Raw genomic sequence first — 21,065 nt, forward strand, 5'->3', positions numbered from 1 at the left:
CATACATACATACATGCATACATACATACATACATACATACATACATGATGGAAGGAAGGAAGGAAGGAAGGAAGGAAGGAAGGAAGGAAGGAAGGAAGGAAGGAAGGAAGGAAGGAAGGAAGGAAGGAAGGAAGGAAGGAAGGAAGGAAGGAAGGAAGGAAGGAAGGAATGTTAAAAAAGGAAGGAAGGAATTAATGAATGAATTCAAGAATGAATGAATGAATGAATGAATGAATGAATGAATGAATGAATGAATGAATGAATGAATGAATGAATGAATTATGGTTAAAAGGAAGGAAGAAAAAAAGCTCGCCTGTAAGTGACTGCAGGGTAAAGCAGCAGCAGTAGCTCTAACTGGAGACTGCAGGTGGATCATTCTGAGCTCTTTTGTTCCTGCCGTGCAGAGCAGGCCACTGTCTGTGCTCCTGGTTTCACCTTAAGTGGCTAAATCAGAACACTTACGACCCTGTTTGGATTCAACCAGCTCTGCATGAATCAATTATATCTCAGCTGATAAGAGAGAAACCTGGTGCCCCAACAGCCACCAATCAATCCAGACAACTTCAGTTCGTGTCCTTTTCTAACCTTGAGGGCCTGGAACAAAGTAAGGGGAGGGCTACGTAGACTCAGACAGATGAATGCTTTGTTAAATGAGTTCTGCTATCTCTGTTCTCACTAAGGTACATGACATCATCACTCAGGTACTTTATTTCACAATGCAACACAAGAAACAACTTTGGAAATAAACCTGGTAAGGTTAGACCATCCTTCTGTCCAGCATCCTGGCAGTTAGTTATAACGTGTCCAAAATGTCCCTTAGAGCAGGATATTATTATTTTATATTTTGCGTAATGCAAACATCGCTCTCAGTTTCTGCTCAGGACAGCGTGGCGCCTGATTGGAAGTTGGGAGGCAAACATGTTTTTCTTGAAATTAGATGAAAATTGATCCAGACATGATTGTTGCATTAAATATGCTACAATTACGTTTGTTCACTGAGGAGTGAAGCAGTCAGAACCATTACGTGTCCATTGGATGTAATATTGTACATTATCACTGCATTATAAGTATCTTTGGTAAAACTAATATTATATCCTAAAAAAATAGGTTTACAAATGCTTATTGTGCTTACAAGGTAGTAACTTAGTCTGAAATAAATAATATAACAACTCTAGATGAAATATATAGGTGAACAGATTTGTCTTACTATTTGGCAAGAAACTGATTAGTCTCTCTGTCACCCTTAATTAATGCATAATAAGCAGTTATTAATGATTTATAAAGTGTTTATAGAGGAATAAATAACATATCTATAATCTATTTATTAGCCATCTATAAGGGGAGTCTTATTGTAAAGTGCTACCAAAAATACTTACAGTTCTTTCATGTTATACAATTGGCCTATAAGTTTTTAAACCGCTGCTATGGATATAGGATTTCTAATATTTTTACACGTTCGTTCATTAGCATCCTTTTTGTTGAAAATATAACCCTGAAGAGGAAAAGTTAAAAAGGGGGAAATTGGAAACTTAACCTCAGTATATTTTTAGATTTGATATTTAGTGTAATCTATGAGAATAGAGGGCAACATGACGGAAGAAAAAACACTCTCATTTCTAAATGAACTTATCACCTGCTGCCTTACAAGCTAAGGCCATAAATAGACACCAAAGACTTTGATTTACCTTTGGAGTCGTTTCACTTGTAGCTGTACATTCAAAATACTTCCTGCAAGTTCCATGAACCTTTGTCCAGTGGTTCATAAGATATTTTGCTGAGACAAACAGACACAGCAGAAATATTATTGCACATCTTTATCCTTCTGTGAGCCAGTGAAACATGGCTGCTTTAAAAAAAACACTGTTCAGTTAGTTGTAATGCTGCTAGTTTGGACTCTTATGGATGATGCTGCAGTAACACCTTTACGACTTTAATCACAATCAGCGGTATCTAATATTTTTAATAAAAACATACTGTTGAAAACTTTTTGAGACAGGCAAACCACATGCTCACATAAGAGATGTTTATGGTTTTAAGCTTATCCTAAAGTTAATAATTTCATTTTAAATCAGTAGAAACTGCAGGCAAATTGAGTTTAAACCCTCTACAGTCATTTTAATAACTTATTTGTTTGCTAAAAAAAAAAACATTTTTTATTTGTATAAATTCACAGAAAAAACAGACGTGAATTTGAAGCAGAAGCACAAAATACCAGCAAGTCCTGGATGCCTGCAGAGCCCACTGGTTACCACAGTAACAAAGAACAAAAATAGTAACCCACACCAGCATCTTTTCAACTCTGAGATAACACGCGCTTCTATTTATACCATCTAATGGTGCAATCAGCTCATGTATAAATGCATCAGTCCAATTACTGTCAAAAGATGGATAACATGGTCCAATTATCAGCTGCCACCTTTGATATCTGGTTTCTGCTGCTGGTCCTTAAAGCTTCAAACAGGAAAACTGCTTAAAGGCCTCTGAACATACCTGGAAGAAGATCTGGCAATAAATAAAAGAGGAGTGTTTGTGTGTGAATCATGTTGACATGAGTCAAGTCTATCTGGAAAATGTCCAAACATTGTTGTTTCATGGTACAAACTATGCTCAAATTATTTCTTTTGATCTGGTATTAACTGGATGTTCTTAAAATGTCCTAAAAAATGCTTAACTTTACCTTTAGCACACAAAAACCCAACTTACGGAACGCAAAATGTTATTAAAAATGATGGTGTATTTTTTAATCAGCCAAAGGTGAAGCAGAGAAAGAGTTTTTGCACGTGTCAGTGTGCATGTGTTTGTTTGTCTGTTAGCAAAATATCCCATGAACCACTTGACAGATGTGAATGAAACTCACAGAAAGTAATCACTGGAAAGACTTCTGCAACTGATACATTAGAATATACAATACATATATAATTTATACAAGAGCAGCTGATAGAAATGAATGAGAATTTTATATAATGTGTGTGTGTGGGGGGGGGGGGGGGGGTGTTGTGTGTTCTTTTTCCTTTTTTAGCTGATCTCTTCTTCAGGGGTCGCCTCAGACCACCGAGCTACCACAGCCCTCAGTGTGCAGCAAAGAGCTGCCATCTAGGGTGCTTGGGGGAGCAGATGGTGGGAGTTAAGGGCCTTGCTCAAGGGCACAGGGTGGGGCAAATGAGGATGGAGTTACAGTAAGTGTGGGTGCTTCGCCTTTTCCACCCACATTTTGATGTTGTCGGTCTCAGAAGTCGTACCGGTGACCTTCCGATCACAGGCCCATCTTTTCTATCCTCTCTACCACCATTATGTATATATATATATATATATATATATATATATATATACTTTGTACATATAACACATTTAATATACGGTATATCTCAGCATGTCAGTATACATATAAATATAGATAGATATAGGTATAGATATAGATATAGATATAGAGATATAGATTTTTTTTTATATTCATATATGTTTTCAGCCATGTTTCAGTTGACAACTGATACCCTTCTCCCCTTACACACACACACACACACACGAACACACGTTTATATATGTGAAACACATGAAACATATATGTGAAACATATTACATGTGAAACATTTGAAGCCCCTCTCTGTGCAGATCACCAAAAGTTTTTCACTTAAGTTGCCAGTTGTGAAGTGGTTCTCCTAAATGACGATGCTTTTCTTAAGAAATAAATCTCAACTTTTCTGGGTTAATGTTGATGAAAACTCTGAGAATTGGTAAAATAAAATAAAATCATTATATTTGTCATTTATCATATGTGCATACCACATTAGGTTATTTGACACCAGCATACAATTATTATTATTATCATCATCATCATCATTATTATTATTGTTCTTGTTGCTATTGTTCAAAGTTTGGTTTTCACTAGTTTGTTCAGATGTTTACAAATCTCACACCACGTGTACTATTATACATTTCAACCACAGTGGGCTTTAACCTCAGCTGGAGCAACAACACCACCAGCCTGATGAAGAAAGCTCAAAAGAGACTCTACTTCCTCAGGCAGCTGAGACGAGCTGGTCTGGGAAGCTCAGTCCTCACCTCCTTCTACAGGTGTGCAGTGGAGAGCATCCTGTGCTCCAGCATCAACGTGTGGCATGGAGGCTGCACAGCTGCAGAAAGAAAAGCTTTGCAGAGAGTGGTGAAGGCTGCACAGAAGACTGTTGGAGTCAGTCTCCACCATCACAGACATCTACACCTCCAGATGCAGGAAGAGGGCCACCTGCATCATGAAGGACCCCACTCACCCAGCACACACATCAGCCCCGCTCCCCTCAGGAAGGAGGTTGAGGATCATTAATTATAGAACCACTAGACTGAGGAACAGCTTCTACCCTGAAGCTGTTAGACTCATGAATCTCTAACCAGAATTATAAATTTGAAGAAAAAAAAAATCACTGTAATGTCACTTTGATTGGTGATGTGTGCTGCTGATTATCTATGTTGCTGATCTCATGCTGCTGGTTATTTCATGCTGCTGTATTCATTCAAACTCATACTCACACAGACCCATGTTCATGCTGCTGTTGTTCGGCGTATTGTTTTGCAACATTGTTTAGCGTATTTCTTAGCTCATATCTTAGATTCTTACTGTTTATTTTTACACTTTATATTTTTGCTGTTGTTGGATGTAACTGGGACCCTGTGTTCACAATTCCATTCCACCTCATGTACCACATGTGATGCGAATGACAATTAAAACCTACTTGAACTTGAACTTGACTTGAACTTTCAAAACAAAAACGGTTAAATCGTGTCATTTAACCTTTTTTTGTTGCTGTACCTGGATGACTGCGCGAACAACTCTTTCGCAGTAGGCTTTGTTTGGCATGTATACTGTATGTGGGGCATATCTCTTCATTAAGTAAAATTCAGTCATTTGTCATGGTAATTTTGTTGTTTTTGTTTGTTTGTTTTCAGTGGTGGGATGTAACTAAGTACAAATACTTTGTTACTGTACTTAAGTACATTTTTCATGTATCTGTACTTTACTTAAATAAAGTTAAATGTGGGTATTTTACACTTTTACTCCACTACATTTTACATCAAGTATCTGTACTTTCTACTACACTACATTTCTATAATGCGCTGCATTACAAGTTACATTCATGTTGCAGCTTTTTGATTTGTTTGTTACTTTGAAAGTAACCAATGGTGAGAGGGGAGTTGGTCCATTGAATCACTGCAAAGTGAGCAGGTAACATTAGGCCCCGCCTTCAAGAAGAGCTGGACCAATGACATATATTCTAGTATATATGTTACTGAGCTGGGTGCACCTGCAGCACCACTACACCCAAAATGTATTCCACCGCAAGAGAGTCAGCCAGAAGATATGCTCCACCCATGTCCTTATTGAAAGACTGCTCAGTACAACAGGACAGATTCTGTCTCCCAAAAGAGCCAGACTGAACTCAAAAATATTTGAAAACCAACTTCTTCTGAACTTGAACAAGAAATTCTTGCTGCAATATTAAAATGTGTCAGTTCATGATGTTAGGAGACAAGAGATGTCTCCAAATGTCTCGACACTCGGGTCCAAGTTTTAAAAATAGTGTCAGGAAGTTAAAATATTGTTCAATATTGACCCATTACAAGGTTGAATAGACAGTAGTTTAACTGGTTGATGACAAACTGGAGTTGAAATATCAGTGGAAATGATCAGAGCCTGTTCCTTTGTTAGTTGTGTCTAACGCCCCTTTTGTTCAGACAGACAACTTTTACTTACTTCAACTTTCCTGCAGTTAAAATGACACATTGGTTTTGCTTTGTGTTAAATAAAAACTTTCAAAGGTATAATCATTCCTTTCTTTCTTTTTTTTTTATTAATGGTATTTAACTCTGCAGGTCATCCCTGAAATTCTGACGCACAGAATCACAAGTCCAAGAGTGAACTGTGTCACAGAGTAAACACAATAAAAACATGTATTATCTGCAGCATTGTTCATTAAAATGGAACAACACTATTAATGTATTACAGAAAATATACATATTGTAGGCAGACTTAAATATATGTAGACTATTGCATTATGTAATACTTTCAGGAAGCACTTTTAGTACTTTAAGTATTTGAAAAGCAAGTACTTATTTACTTTTACTTAAGTAAAAATGTTAACGTGGTACTTCTACTTTTACTAGAGTACATTTTTGTCTGTTTATTTGTACTTTTACTTAAGTACAGTGTTTGAGTACTTTCTCCACCACTGTTTGTTTTATGTAACAGCATGGTGAAGATCATTCTTCCTGTTCCTAATAAAAGCTGTCTGACTCAGCTGGTTTGCGTTTCAACACCTACAGCCAGCACAGAGCACAGCCGCCGTGTTGCGTTCATAGACGATCGGAAATTTGTCATCATCGTAATAGAGAAAGTGAATTAAAGTGTCATATAACACATCAGTGGGATGTATTTTAGATGTTGAAAATTGAAAAACAAATATGTATTCTATAACAAATACAAAAATGGCTTCCAAAAGTAACGTGACGTATATTTGCTGGGTAGAGTAATCCAAAGGATTTTAATTTCTTTACTCGACGGGAGTATTTGAAGGCAGCACCAGCGCTGCAGCTAGCATAGCGCATCTGCTGCTGCCCGATGATGGTGGGCTGATGCTCTGGGCCCTCCTTATCTAACCTGACAATGAAAGTTTAACCTCATTCATCCCTTTTCGGACTGCGCTTTTACTCAGCTACAGTGAGCCGTAAAAAAAAATACATGTTTTTAATTTAATGTAAGAATGGAAGACGACTGTGTATGTGACTACGACTCGACTTGGGACACCGAGAGTGATGGTGACGACCCGGCGGCCGGAGAGAGCAAGACCCGTCGGTCAAATCTAGACAAAAACAAACCGTCTTGGGCTTTAGTACGTGCTTTCATTGTTGGTCCAAACTGTACCGTACCGAGATATTTCCAGGCCTTGTATCTCGTTTCTTTTTGCACCAGTTAATGTAAAGCTAACATTTAGCTTTCTGTCCACTGCTGCAGACCAGGCTAGCCCAGCTAGCCAGTGGTGTTAGCTTACTTTACCTTCTGTGTTACGACTAAACGACAAAGTCTCCAACGACTAGTTATAATTCATGACAGATGAATTAGACTTTAGCTTTTATTTCCTTTAATAGTTTCCCTTTGAGGTTGTGAGAAATTAATTTCGCCTGTCGTTAGGCGTCGATGTTTCAAAACTGTGTCATCTTTCCGGTTCCAGCAGAGAAACGGGTTGTTTCATCATTATGATCAACGAAACGTGTTTTTGCATTTAACATTAATGTAACGATGTTTCACTTTAAAGCAACTGGTTCACGTTATGAGTCTTTGTTTGTGCAGTGGCATCACACGCCCAGAAACCTGAGGGCAGCAAAGGACATGCAGAACTACAGAAGAGGATATCCTGTAAGGAAACATGGACATCCAAGTTGCACCAAAATGTATCCAGTGGATTAATATGGGGTTTGTTTGTTTGAACAGAATTTAACTGATGACGAGTGCACAGAGGATAAAATGAGCAATTTACAATTTTACCTGAACAAGTTTCCATCTTCCCCTGACGGTAAGAGATGACGTTTCTTTGTCGAGATTTCTTCTGTGTTTGTGAACGTTGGGTTTGTTCTCACTGGGTCTTCTCTCTCATTTGGTACAGATGTCTACATTGAATCGTTTCATAAAGATTGGAAAAATGATTATAAAAGACTGGAGAGGGTTCACTCCTACATTCAGTGGTATGTACTCTTGAGTGTACAGTGGTGCTTGAAAGTTTGTGAACCCTTTATAATTTTCTATATTTCTAATGAATATGACCTAAAACGTCATCAGATTTTCACACAAGTCCTAAAAGTAGATAAAAGAGGACCTGGTTAAACAATTGAGACAAAAATATTATACTTGGTCTTTTATTTATTGAGGAAAATGATCTAGTATTACATACTAGTGAACGGCAAAAGTGTGTGAACCTTTGTTTTCAGTATCTGGTGTGACCAGGGCTTAATGAGTCGGATCCTGACGGAACAGGAACTGGTAACTCTTGTTTTTGACACGTTGCCTTCCGGTAAATTCATGGAAGAAATTTGACTGCTCTGAAGAATAAAACCTATATTGGACATGTAATCTGAAAGTAATTACATAAACACTAATTTTAAACATAGCCACTTATGAACTTCTTAATATCACATAAGAGCTGCTCCTTCAAGTAATTATTTCTGCTTCTACCCTTAAAAAAAAAAAACCCGCCCCTAAAAGTAGAGTCATGGACAATTTAATTAAAAACACAAAAATATAATTAAACGGCACAACTAAACTGCAAATCAGTTTTTCAGTTTTGAGTGGGTCATTAATAAAATTTTGATTTATTAAAAAAATGAGAGTAATGTTTGCTGGGTAATCACGTGACGTACGTCACGTTTCAAAACAGCGGCGCAAATTTGTCGATAACGGCAATCAAAATGTCGGAAAGACAGTCCAATTTACTTTCAATTTTTAAAAAAAGTAATTGTACAACTAAACAACAAGCACACGAAGGTAGTGGCAATAAAGATGGTACTCGACACGCGTGGGGGAGGTGTTAGGATGCTTGAGAGAAGCAGAGTGAGGAGAGAGTTTTTGGTCATGTTGCGCTCTAAGATAGTTATTGAGTTAAATGTTTACTCATGTAGGTTAACATAGATGTTTAACAACACATTAAAATACACTAGAATGCAGGAAATGGCATCTACTTTATTCAGATATTCTCGGGGAGGACCCCAACACCTCCACCCCCCTGGTATTTGCATTCCAGCATCGTTTGGTTTACAAATAAAGCACCACCACCACCCCACCCCCATGCAGCAATAACTGCAACTAATAAATGTTTCTGGTAACTGTTGATCAGTCCTGCACACCTTGGAGGAATTTTAGCCCATTCCTCTGTACAGAACAGCTTCAACTCTGGGTGTTGGTGGTTTCCAACATTAACTGCTGCTTCAGGTCCTTCCACGACATCTGGACTGGATTAAGGTCAGGACTTTGACTTGGCCATTCCAAAAAATGAACTTTACTCTTCTTGAACCATTCTTTGGTAGAACAACTTGTGTGTTTAGGGTCTTTGTCTCGCTGCATGACCCACCTTCTCTTGAGACTAATTTTATGGACAGATGTTCTGACATTTTCCTGTAGAATTCTGATATAATTCAGAATTCATTGTTCCATCAATAGTTATGTCTACATGGACATCAGTAATCGGATTAGACGCCCCATTCGGATTATTTTTGTTGATTCAGCTTGATCCGAAAGTATTTCTTATCAGAATGAGACGGGTGGTTTATGCCGATTTATTAATTCAACCTTTATTTATACAGGTTAATCCCATTGAGTCTCGGGGACTCGTTTATAAGAGAGACCTGATTTTAACAAAGAGTGATGACAACAGTGGACAAAAAAGACAACAATAGACCAGCATAAAGGATGCATACAAATTGAGATTGTTTTATTATTATTATTATTATTATTATAAGTGAAAATAAAATGGTAATTAAAAGAAAACGTAACAACAACAAAAAACAGCTGGGTTGTAGGATGGTGTAGAAAACCATAAACAGGAACATGTCTGCATTGTTTTTTGCCAGGAACTGAACAGATGTTTGAAGCTTAGAGAGGTCAAGGTCGAGAACTTCAAATCTTTTTGTAAGATATTCCAGGGAACAGGAGCAGAATAGGAGAAGGCCCTTTTGCCAAGTTCAGTCCTCACTGAGTGAACACTGCAGGTAATAATGTCCTGAGAGCGCACGCTGTAGCTGCACTCACGCAGAGACATGTAGGAGGAGATGTATGAAGGCAACAGATCAAGAAGTGATTTAAAGATGAAAATGTACCAGTGAGAGAGTCTGCGTGAAGTTAATGATGTCCAGTTAACCAGTGAGGGTGCAGTGGTGGGTACGATAATCACAGCCAGTTATGCCGATTCATAATCTGAGCGGAGTTCATGTAAACACTTAATCTGTTCATTTTTTTTTTCGATGTGGAAAACTGACCCGACTGTGCATGCGTGACCTATGCCTACCTCACTTATTTCTGTCTGGATAGATGCTAATAATAATGTTAGCATGTCGGGGAAGCAAAACTTGTCAGTGAGCGACAACATTTCTACTAGAAACTTAGAAAGAGCTCAGAATGATCTGTGTTACCTGCAGCTCAGTCAGGGAGTGCAGTAACGTCTCCACCATCATTAAAACCTGGCACAGGTCCATTTTGGGTGCTCGGGTTTGTTTACGTTCATCTTGGAAGTAGAACTTCTTCTGTTGTTTGGTAAGGACATTTTACCACTCTGCGCATGTCAGTACTTCTATTCTGCCCAAAAGCCCGCTGCATGTGAACACTCATCATGAAGAGATTGTGCCCATGTAAACGATACATTAGAATTATTTAATCTGAAAACATTTCAATCTGGTCAAAGAATTTTGTGCAAACATAGCTCATGATGGCAAGCTGTCCTGGCCCAGGTGCTGCAACACAGGCCCAAACCATGATACTGCCACCACCATGTTTCACAGATGGGATAAGGTTCTTATGCAAGAATGTTCTCCAAACATAAAACTTTTCATTTAAACCAAAAAGTTCTATTTTGGTCTCATCCGTCCACAAAACGTTGTTCCAACAGCCTTCTGGCTTGTCCACGTGATCTTTGTCAAACTGCAGATGAGCAGCCATGTTCTTCTTGGAGAGTAGTGGCTTCCTCCTTGAACCCTGCCATGCACACCATCGTTGTTCAGTGTTCTCCTGATGGTGGACTCATGAACTTTAACATCAGTCGATGTGAGAGAGACCTTCAGTTGCTGAGAAGTTACCCATGGTTCCTTTGTGACCTCGCCAACTATTCCACACCGTGGCGTGGTCTTTGTTGGTCCATCACTCCTGGGGAGGGTAACAACGTTCTTGAATGTCCTCCATGTATACACAATCTGTCTGACTGTGGATTGGTGAGTCCAAACTCTTTACAGATGTTTTGTAACCTTTTCCAGCCTGATGAGCATCAACAACTCTTTTTCTGAGCTCCTCAGAAATCTCCTTTGTTCCTGCCATGATACAAACATGTTGTGAAGAGCAGACTTTGATAGATCCTGTCCTTTAAATCAAACAGGGTGTCCACTCACACCTGATCACCATCCCAATGATTGAAGACACCTGACTCTAATTTCACCTTCAAATTAACTGCTAATCCTAGAGGTCCACATACTTTTACCACTCAGATATGTAATATTGGAACATTTTCCTCAATAAATAGAAGACCAAGTGTATTTTTCTCTCATTTGTTTCATTGGGTTCTCTTTATCTACTTTTAGGGCCTATGTGAAAATCTGATGTTTTCGGTCATATTTATGCAGAAATATAAGAAATTATAAAGGGTTCACAAACTTTCAAGCAGCTGTGTGTGTGCTTTGCTCATAGCGGATATAATACAAGTTCATGTTTCACCTAAACTTTACACTCTGACACCATGTAAACACACTTCTAAGCTTGAGTTATTACATGTGCTTTATTTTTTTATTCTCATCAAGCACCAGTTGCTGTCTGAGTGTTTGACTCTGTGTCCTGCCGAGCTCAGTGTCTTATAGTGATTGATATTTTAAAAGACCTGCATTTGTTGCAGAAATGGGGTGTATCCTCTTTCCTTCTTGTAGAAACGATGTACAGCATCGATACAGCATGTGCATCGTAAATGCATTAAACAGTGTTGGGGTCTCTTGCTGAGTTGGTCATAATGCTCACCTTTTATTTATATATGGATAAACGTTACTCGAAAAGGCTTCTACCTTGCAGGATTTGACTTTTTTACTGCAGTAAGTTGATGTCTTCTTGAGCTCTCGGCTCTTCAAACGAAGCTGCTGTGGACTGTGCCAACAGCAGTCGTGAACAAAGTAGTTTAAAAAAAAAGATGAATCATTTATGTATGTTTGAAAATGTCCCTCAAAGGCACAATTTATAGAAAAAGTGAAAGTTTGTGCGTCCTTAAACATAATTTCACTGACATTCACTACATTCTTGCATCAGTCGGGTAAAGAGACACGTTTGATAACTTTATAAGCATTGCATCATGTTCGTTGAAATAAAAAGCTGTTTAATTACAAATAACTTGGGGCTTATGGGTTTTTTTTTTTCTTTGCATGACCAGGTTGTTTCCACTGCGAGAACCAGGGGTTAATTATATGGCTTCAGAACTCACCAAGAAAGAAATCGAGGTGAGTGCATCCAACAGAACAACACACACACACAGCCAAAACATTTGCAGAACTGGTTTGATCAAGATAAACTTTGTGGGTTTTGGTGGTTCTTTGCACAAGATGAATCAACACAGTTAATGTCAGTTAAGTTTGTTAATGGTAACAATGCTCAAACTAATGCTGTCCGGTACATGAGAACACGAGTGTTTTTCTGACACTGTGGCCGAGATTCTGTTTTTAAAAAGCTTAAAGGGAGGAGTCGACTAAAGGTTTGAATAGCTGCAGGAGCTTGTTTAAATTATTGTCTACTTTGTGTATTCTCATCAGAGTATCAAATATAAATCTTGATATAGAAGTTATAAATAAAATAATGTTAAAAAATAAATTACATCAACAATTTAAAATCTATTACAAAAACGTTGGAAGGCTGTAAAAACAGAGACAAAGTTTTAGTTTCTTTAACTTTTAAACTCTTTATTTGACAGGATGTGAAAATGTGTTTCAGTTTAATTAATTCTGATTCTGAATTTGATGGCTAAATGTGGTACATGTACTTGAATAAATAAAGCAGTTCAGGGTAAAGGTGATGAGCAAGTATATTTGACTGATTATGAACATTTCCTGTACTCAATGCAGCATGCTGCCTCACAATATTAGAGGGTTCCCAGTGACTCTGGAAATTAGAGAAAACCTGGAAAATGACTCGTTTTCCACACAAGGAAAACTCAGAGAATTTGAGGAAGAAAACATTGAAAACTAGGAAAAACTCTGGGAATCTGAACACTGATCTGCTGATTACGAGATGATCTTTCAGAGATTTTAATGTGTACAGGTTTGGTTTATTTGTCGTATGCAAAATAAACACAAGGTCAACAATGCAGTGAAATGCTGAGGACGAGTTGAACCGTCTCGACTCGCCAAAAAAACAACAAGAAATACCAAAGCATGCAACAAAAATACAAAAACAAGGCGCCAAAAGTGAAAAAGAAATACATCTACAGGAGCATGGTCCTATCAGCAGAGTGGTTCTGATGACCGTGAGGTTTCTCTTAGCATGGTCAAGTTCACAGTATGACACACAAAACTCCACAAGTGTGTCGAGGTCAAACCCGGAGCGTGGGTGTGTGGGTGCAACAAAAGTTCAAAGCAGCAGGAACCAAAAAAAGATTGAGTTGAAGTGGTACTCCTGTCAGTGCTACCATTCTGGGGCTCACGTGACGTCAGAGTTGAGTACATGTATAAGTGTACATGTACTAATGCTAGAATTCTAGTATCGATGAGTCCGTGTTCTGCTTCTACATTGTATAACACATGTTACTGACCGGACATGGTGGCCTTTTAGTGTCTGATGTTAATATAATTAATTGTAAGGAATGATTGCTGTTTGCACGAGCTGTAGGCTTTAGTGTCATCTCTGAATGTGCCTCTGCCCACCACCTAAGACTCTTGAGTTCTGAGTGTTTCTTGTGACTGAAATCTCTCCTGGAATTTCAGGATTTACTCTGGGAAACATCGGGGAAAACTGGGGAATTTTGTTTTCATGAAATGCTGAGAGCCTCAGCCCTGTAATAAATTTCCATATCTTGGTGCCGTTCCTCAGCTAGTGTCGCATGTGGATGTTCTCAGTATTTGACTTGCAAATACTTGGGTTTTATTTTGCTCTAAGGTAGTTGTCACCAACCGATCCAGTGCAGGAATGAGTTGTAGCTCGGCTCAGAAAGGTTTATGACCGCAGTGCCTCATCTTCTGAAACAATAAATGGGATTCTCAGCTCAGTGCTTCAAAGTGATGAGGCCAGTCAGCTCAGCAGGATGCAAGTAATGCTACAAAACTATCAAAGCCAGAGAGCTAAGCTTGAGTATTTATATTTCTTGGCAATCACAGCTTCACTTTTGGAACAAATTTTCTCATTTCAGTGAGAATAACTGTGGACGGTAATGTCTTCAAACACCAAAAAGCTCCCTGCCCCCTCAGCTGTGTGTTGTCGTGCTGAACTGCCAAACTGGTGACTTGCTTTAAGAGAATAATGAACTGCTGCACCAGTGGTGCTGTGTTAATAAGTTTAAATGAGCACGAGCTAACAACATTAGCATCAATGAGCTGAGCAGTAATTAGGAGCAGCATCAATAACCAGATGGTAAATTTAGATTATTTTGACAAATAGTGTTGTAAATGTAGCGAGTGCACTGCAGATGTGTTGTGTTGACAGGAGTTTCTCTGTTTGTGACTAATTTTTTAATTACACTGCATTGTTTTGATCGTGTATCATATTTTCTGTGAAAACAGGACAGTTGAAAATGAGTCCTCGTGTCTCGGTGAGACTACCTGCATAATGTTAAATTAATAATACAGCTACTCTCCAGTAAAAGTAAAACTGTCTTTTAACGATAAACTGCTTTTGGTGCTTTCCTTCACGCGTTACTTCATACACACATGCATCACTAGATGGAGTGGTGCATACACTTTTCGTCACCCCCATTTCCATGGTCAAGGTCACAAATCAAGGTCAACGGTTCTACAGGATCTTTGCATGTCCGAGCCATTGTTATAGATGCTTGTATTGCTATGTAATATATAATATATAATGTTTGTCGATGAGAGTATAATGTGGTGTATGCTGTTCTCTTGTTTCATATTTAACATTTATGTGTGGAAATTCTAAAGTTGCAACAAAAACTCCCCAAACGAAAAATAAAATGTTGATAATATTTTAACACCTCAAGAAAATAAGAGTTTGGCAAAGCAGTTTTTATGGCGACAGAAACGGATCTGAATAAAACGGGCTGGCCTTAATTATGAGTAAACATGGCTCGTGGGGGGGCTGGTCTCTGCACCATCTGGGCATTGTGCACATTTTGTTCATGCTCCCCGAGTTCATCCATCTTTCTGATGGACTCCAACACTTATGTACTTGCCATGTTGCTGGCCTGTTTGTTGCAAATTTAAGCACAAAGTGAGTTTTATTGTCTCACACAACCTTTAATTTAATTAAAACTCTTCCTCAGAGAAAATATTAACAGTTGAGAAATCAACATCTTTATGTAACTCATTCTTTGATCAAATAAAAACCACCAGAAGTTTGAAAGTTTTCTGATGCAAACGGTTAAAATATTTCTAATCTATTAGACTTTGTGTGTTCATTCACATGTCAATATTACTTTGTGGGGTCATAAATAATACTTGTGTTTTTTGTTTTTATTTTGTTCGCTAGGCCTTCAAGAAGAATGAAGATGCCAAAAGAAGACTAGTAGAATCCTATGAGCTCATGTTGGGCTTTTATGGCATTCGTTTGGTCAACAAGGAGACGGGCGAAGTGAAACGTGCAGAAAACTGGAAAGATCGCTTTGGAAACCTGGAGAGGTAAAAATAATCAAAGTTATTTGTTTTTGTTTGTAATTACTGCTTGAACCATCTGATCTTTTTCAGGAATATGCACAACAACCTGAGGATCACTCGCATCCTGAAAAGTCTCGGGGAGCTTGGCTTTGAGCACTATCAAGCCCCACTTGTGCGCTTCTTCCTGGAGGAGACTCTGGTGAAGAAGACGCTCAGCAGTGTTAAACGCAGTGTGCTCGACTACTTCCTGTTTGCCGTTCTGGACAGGCAAAAACGTCAGGAGCTCGTGAAATTCGCTTACCTCCACTTTGAGCCAAAGGACAAGTTTGTGTGGTGTCCAAGGAAGGTTCAGAAACAATTTAGAAAGGCAGAGAAGAGCAAAGATGGAGATGCAGCTCTGCAGCATAAGGAGGAGGGACTAGATAATATCACCAAGGCTCAGAAAGGAAGCGATAAAAATAAAGACAAAAGCAAACAGCCTGCGGACTCTGCCAGACCACAGGCAGAAGACGAGCCAGTCAGAAACGGTAACGTGGAGCCAGAGTCTAATGTTGAAGTCGTGAGGAATGGAAACGACTCTCCGGATGACGATCAAGACATGGATCAGTCGCCCAGTCCCGACACGACCACACAGCCTGAGCCCGACGAGCAGAAATCCACCAGCAACTCGACGGACGCCATCCAGGAAGCTGAGGTCATGCAGACCGACGGCGACGTACAAACTGAAAACCCGCCAAAAAAGAAGAGGGAGGAAGACGAGGCGCTGACGGACCACCTTGCTGAGCACTCTGCCAGTGGACAGGTGGGGGGGGGAGCTGTTGCTGATAAATCCACGGGTCAGCTGAGCCCATCTGTGCAAACTCCACACAAGACTTCTAAACACTCGCCCTCTCCGTCCTCCGAGAGGGAGGGGAAAATCCCCAGGACTGACTTCAGCCAGCAGCCGAACCCTGAAGAGGCGTCGGAGGAGGAGGTGTCTGGGACGAACGGGGTGGAAAACAACAGAAGTGTGGATGAACAGAGGAACAGGACGGAGTCGGATGATGAAATGGAGTCCAGCTCGGAACAAAACCTGACACGTTCATGAATAATGAGTGACTGGTGAAAACGCCTGTGAGCTCTGTAACATAAGGACAGAATATGACTTTAAAAGAGTTTCCAGGCCTTATTTTTATTGTATTTGTTAAGATACGGATTTTTCTCCCTAAATAAGCTCATGAAATCATTTGTCCACCAAATACTGGACAGAAAGTGGTTTGTGTACGGTTATGTTTTTTTGGTTGTATTATGTAATTTGTTTTTTATTCCCAAACAAATCTAACAAACACCAGAAGCAGCGATACGTTCAGATTTGAACAATCCATTTGGAAACGAGGTGATTTTAATAATTCTTTTTAAAGTGGAGCCGTTTTTAACGCTTCGTTTCTAGTTTGCGTAAATAACAGATTTGGAGAAAACAAGAACGTCTCGGTGCATGAGTTCCCTCCCTTGCTCTCCAAACCACAACCAACTGGCTTTTAGAGTTGGTTCAAATCCATCTCAGCCGTGACACCATTATGCCAAAAATGTTCAATCTAAATGTAAACAAATCAAAGGATTTAGCGTGAAATGCTAAATCAATAAATTCATCCTTCGTTTTGAGGCCTCAGATGATAAAATTAGGTCGCTTGTTTTTATGGACCTGGTTGCTCGTTTCTCGCAGGATCTGGCAACGCAGCCACCAAGTTGTATGTTTAGCACACGATCATGGTGAAGTTAAAACTTGTTCTGGGACCTGGTGGGCTTTAACTTCCAGATCCCTTATTTATTCCTGCGTTTCAATGATCTAGTTCTGTATAGATCATTGCCACCAAAAGGCTTTAAGGTATTTCTGCATATTGCTTTAAATTTCCTTTTTATCTTCTCAGTAAAACAAAACAACAAGATATGATTTAACTCCAGTTCGCATGTTAATTTTATTTTAAGGTCATTGAGCTAAACCTATTGCTAGTTTTGGTGTTTTCACTGGATTTGTGGGCAATGGGAACAATGCAAATTATTACTTGAATAATAAGTTGGTTATAATGAAGAGTGAATTTCCACAGAATACATGAATGAGTTTAAGATGCAGATCAGGTGAAGGTCCCCACATTGGAGATTTATTTTCTTTTTGCACTGAGAAATTAACTTTTTTTTTTGTTTTTTTTTTTTACTCCGTGTGCAGATTTTGTGTTGATGGGTTTGTTTCTCTTGAATCTGCGGATTGAATGAAAATAAGGCCCAATGTTATTTAAGTTTCTCCACAATGCTGCTCAGTCTGGAACTGATCCGAATGCAAATTTGGGAAGTAAGACTGAACAACTGAACGCTTTGCCAAAAAAATAAAATGTGACGAGACTGTTTGATTGTACAATGTGCTTGGCAGGAACGAAAAGGCTTTGGCTGTAATTTAGTTTCTCTGTATGTTCATTTGAAAACGGTGCGTTCCGTGAAAATCCACAAACCAGGGTGATGCATCTTGTTTTTATATTTTGCACTTAATTTTTGCCAGTAATTGTTTTAAGTTTCTGTATTAAACCAGATGAAATGGTCAGAAGTTTGTTTCCCAGCTCTGCACCTGGCTGTTAGAGCAGAATAAAGTTGTACTATTTTCTGATTGTTTTATGAAAGTGCTTCCATTTTAGACAAACCTAGTCCTGGAGGACTTGGATTACAGTAGACACGATGGGCGGCCATTTTCCTCTTAAAATCCCTGCGATGGACATGAGCTGTGGTGGATCACTGTGTTTATACACCTGTCGAAAGGCCGGCGTATTCTGGTCCAGTGTTCGTACAGATGTCTGTAAACTTTCTCTTTTCCCCCTCATAACTTCTCATCCCCTCAACATCCACCATCTTTCCCCGCTTCTTCCTTTTTGGGTCACTGGTGTCACTGGTGTCCATATCCAGCAGTCACTGTACGAGAGGCAGGGGACACTGGACAGGTCTCCAGTCCATCACAGGGACACAGAGAGACAAACCACCATTCACTTTCACACCTAGGGACAGTTTAGAGTTGCCAATCAGCCTAACATGCAGCAGGAGTGGTGGCGCAGAGGTTGGAAAAGGTGGGCCTGTGATTGGAAGATCGCCGGTTCAACTTCCGGTACCAACAACATTTGAAAAAAATTAAAAAAGTGTAGGTGTGATTGGTGCACCCACACCTGCCTCCACCCTCATTTGCCCCACTCTGGGTCCTTAAGCAACGCCCTTAACCCCCAATCATCTGCTCCCCCGAGTGCCCTAGACAGCAGCTCTCTGCTCCACACAGGGCTGCGGTAGCTCAGTGGTTGTCAGGAAGGACATCCGGCGTAAAAATGATTGCCACGTCTTCATGCGAGTTAGTTCACTGTGGTGACCCCTGATGAAGGGAGCAGCTGAAAGAAGAAGAAAAATAATCAGCCTAACATGCATGTTTTTAGCCTGTGGGAGAAAACCCACACATGCACAGAGAGCGCATGCAAACTCCACCCAGAAAGGCCCTCAGCCGGGATTTGAACAGGCGACCTGCTTGCTGAGAGGCAGCAGCTCTACCAACTGAACCACCGTTCTGCACTCCCCTCGAGATAATTTAACAAATCTTCATACACGTGCATCATCACTAGGCAGCTTGTGTGTCACACTTTTCCTCACCTCGCTTCTAAGGTCAAGGTCAAAGTTAAAACAAGGTCGATTTGCTCAAGATAATTTAAAGGAACTAGATACACATTTGTACTACTAGACAGCATGTTGCCTAATCTTTTCATCACCACATCTCTAAGGTCAAGGTCACAAATCAAGGTCATAGGTCTGGTCTGTTGTTGGGGCTGTTGCTACAGATTGCTGTGTCATAGTTTGTTGACAGGTGTATAATGTGCCGTATGCTGGGCTCTGTTTCCTTTGCTGCAGCACTGAGTAGAAACCCTTGGAGAAATTTCTTCAGTCCAAAAACCAGTGAGGTTGTCACTGAGATGTGGATTGGAGGAGTTTTTAAGATTTTTGAGCCCATGTTTGTCAGTTTTATTAGTTAAACTTTGCCATTTCTTTTCTTTGTTGCCAAGATACTCTAGTATGGACACTGGTGTGTGTTGGGCAACAGATTTGTCAAATAGCAGAAATGCACTCAAGCAGCAAACGTTAGAGTCAGAGAGGTTTTATTGTCATTTCAGCTACGTACGTACAAGCACATATTGAAACAAAACGGCGTTCCTCCAGGATCACGGTGCAACACAGAACATTAAGTGCAAAAACAACACAGTGCAGATACACAACAGAACAATAAATACAGACATCTAATCTAAATAAGTAAGTTTCAGTTTCTTCATTCATTAAAACTATCAGAAACAACAAGCTCCATGTTCATTCATTCAACCTGTATTTATACAGGTTAGTCCCACTGAGCCTCAGGGACTCTTTTACAAGAGAGACCTGAGTTTTAACAGAGTGGTGACAACAGTCCACAACAGCAACAACAATAGACGATCATAAAAGAGGTACACAAAGTTATTTTTTAAACAAAATAAAATGGCAACCAAAAGGACAGTCAAAATGAAAAAGTAGTGAGAAAAAAAAAAGAAAACCAGCTAGATTATAAGACGGTGTAGAAAACTGAAAACAGGAACATGTCTGCGTTGGTTCTTGCCACGAACTTAACAGATTCTTAAAGCCACTTAGAGAGGTCAAGGTCGAGAGCTTCAGATCTTTTTGTAAGATATTCCAGGAAACAGGAGCGGAGTAGGAGAAGGCCCTTTTGCCTAGTTCAGTCCTCACTGAGAGAACACTGCAGGTAATAATGTCCTGAGAGCGCACGCTGTAACTGCACTCACGCAGAGACATGTAGGAGGAGATGTATGAAGGCAGCAGACCAAGAAGTTAATGATAACCAGTTAACCAGTAAATACAGGGTGCAGTGGTGAGTACGGTAGTCAATTATGAATCTTAGTGCACCATACAGCATCCAACATCTGCAGAGTTCTTGTAGGAGCGTTCATGTAAATAATGTCACCGTAATCAATGGAGGGAAGGAAAGTCACAGATACAAGGTGTTTCCTAGCGTTCAGAGTTAGACAGGATCTGTTTCTGAAAAAGAAACCCAGTTTAACTTTCAGTTTCTTTACTAGGTTTTCCACATGGAGCTTAAAAGAGAGATGCAAGTCGACCAAGATACCCAAATATTTATAGGAATCGACAAACCCAATAGGGACACTATTGGATGATAAAATCAGAGGAAGAACTGCTGGGACCGACTTCCTGTTTGAAAACAGCATTCCTTTGTTTTTGTCAGTGTTTAGGACAAGTTTGAGGTTGAACGAATCTGACTGGATGATGTTAAAGGCAGATTGCAAAAGCTGGAAAACCTTAGCAACTGTTTTAGCTCGACAATAAACAACAGTTTTACTACTCAGAATTTGCTGCATTCTGGGAATAGTGGTTCTAATACATTTTGAGACTTTTTTCCTGACTCCATTCAGTTTGTTTCTTGTGAGTAGAGAAGAGCATCTTTTTAACTTCAAATATCAGCTGTACCTTCAAA

General features: G+C 39.5%; 2 protein-coding genes across 2 annotated transcripts in view; one reads left to right on the forward strand and one right to left on the reverse strand.

Annotated features, from left to right (window-relative positions):
• si:ch73-181d5.4 (death-inducer obliterator 1) overlaps nt 1-21,065 on the reverse strand; it is a 311,270-nt gene that overhangs the window by 205,568 nt on the left and 84,637 nt on the right. The window lies entirely within an intron of this gene.
• Nucleotides 6,591-16,715, forward strand: ogfr (opioid growth factor receptor). The gene is made up of 7 exons (XM_037684731.1): nt 6,591-6,879; nt 7,338-7,403; nt 7,479-7,560; nt 7,651-7,729; nt 12,151-12,217; nt 15,411-15,559; nt 15,626-16,715. The coding sequence occupies exons 1-7, from the start codon at nt 6,751-6,753 to the stop codon at nt 16,620-16,622; spliced, it is 1,569 nt and encodes a 522-aa protein (XP_037540659.1). The 5' UTR covers nt 6,591-6,750; the 3' UTR covers nt 16,623-16,715.

The sequence above is a fragment of the Nematolebias whitei genome, chromosome 11 (genome assembly GCF_014905685.2).
Source record: "Nematolebias whitei isolate Nwh7 chromosome 11, NemWhi1, whole genome shotgun sequence".
Classification (NCBI taxonomy): Eukaryota; Metazoa; Chordata; class Actinopteri; order Cyprinodontiformes; family Rivulidae; genus Nematolebias; species Nematolebias whitei.

Excerpts from the sequence above, each read along its gene's own strand:
- ogfr (XM_037684731.1), top strand. The coding sequence starts at position 6,751 with ATGGAAGACGACTGTGTATGTGACTACGACTCGACTTGGGACACCGAG. Across the intron at positions 7,730-12,150 it reads GTTCACTCCTACATTCAGTG|GTTGTTTCCACTGCGAGAAC; the intron begins GTATGTACTCTT and ends TTGCATGACCAG. Across the intron at positions 12,218-15,410 it reads TCACCAAGAAAGAAATCGAG|GCCTTCAAGAAGAATGAAGA; the intron begins GTGAGTGCATCC and ends TTTGTTCGCTAG.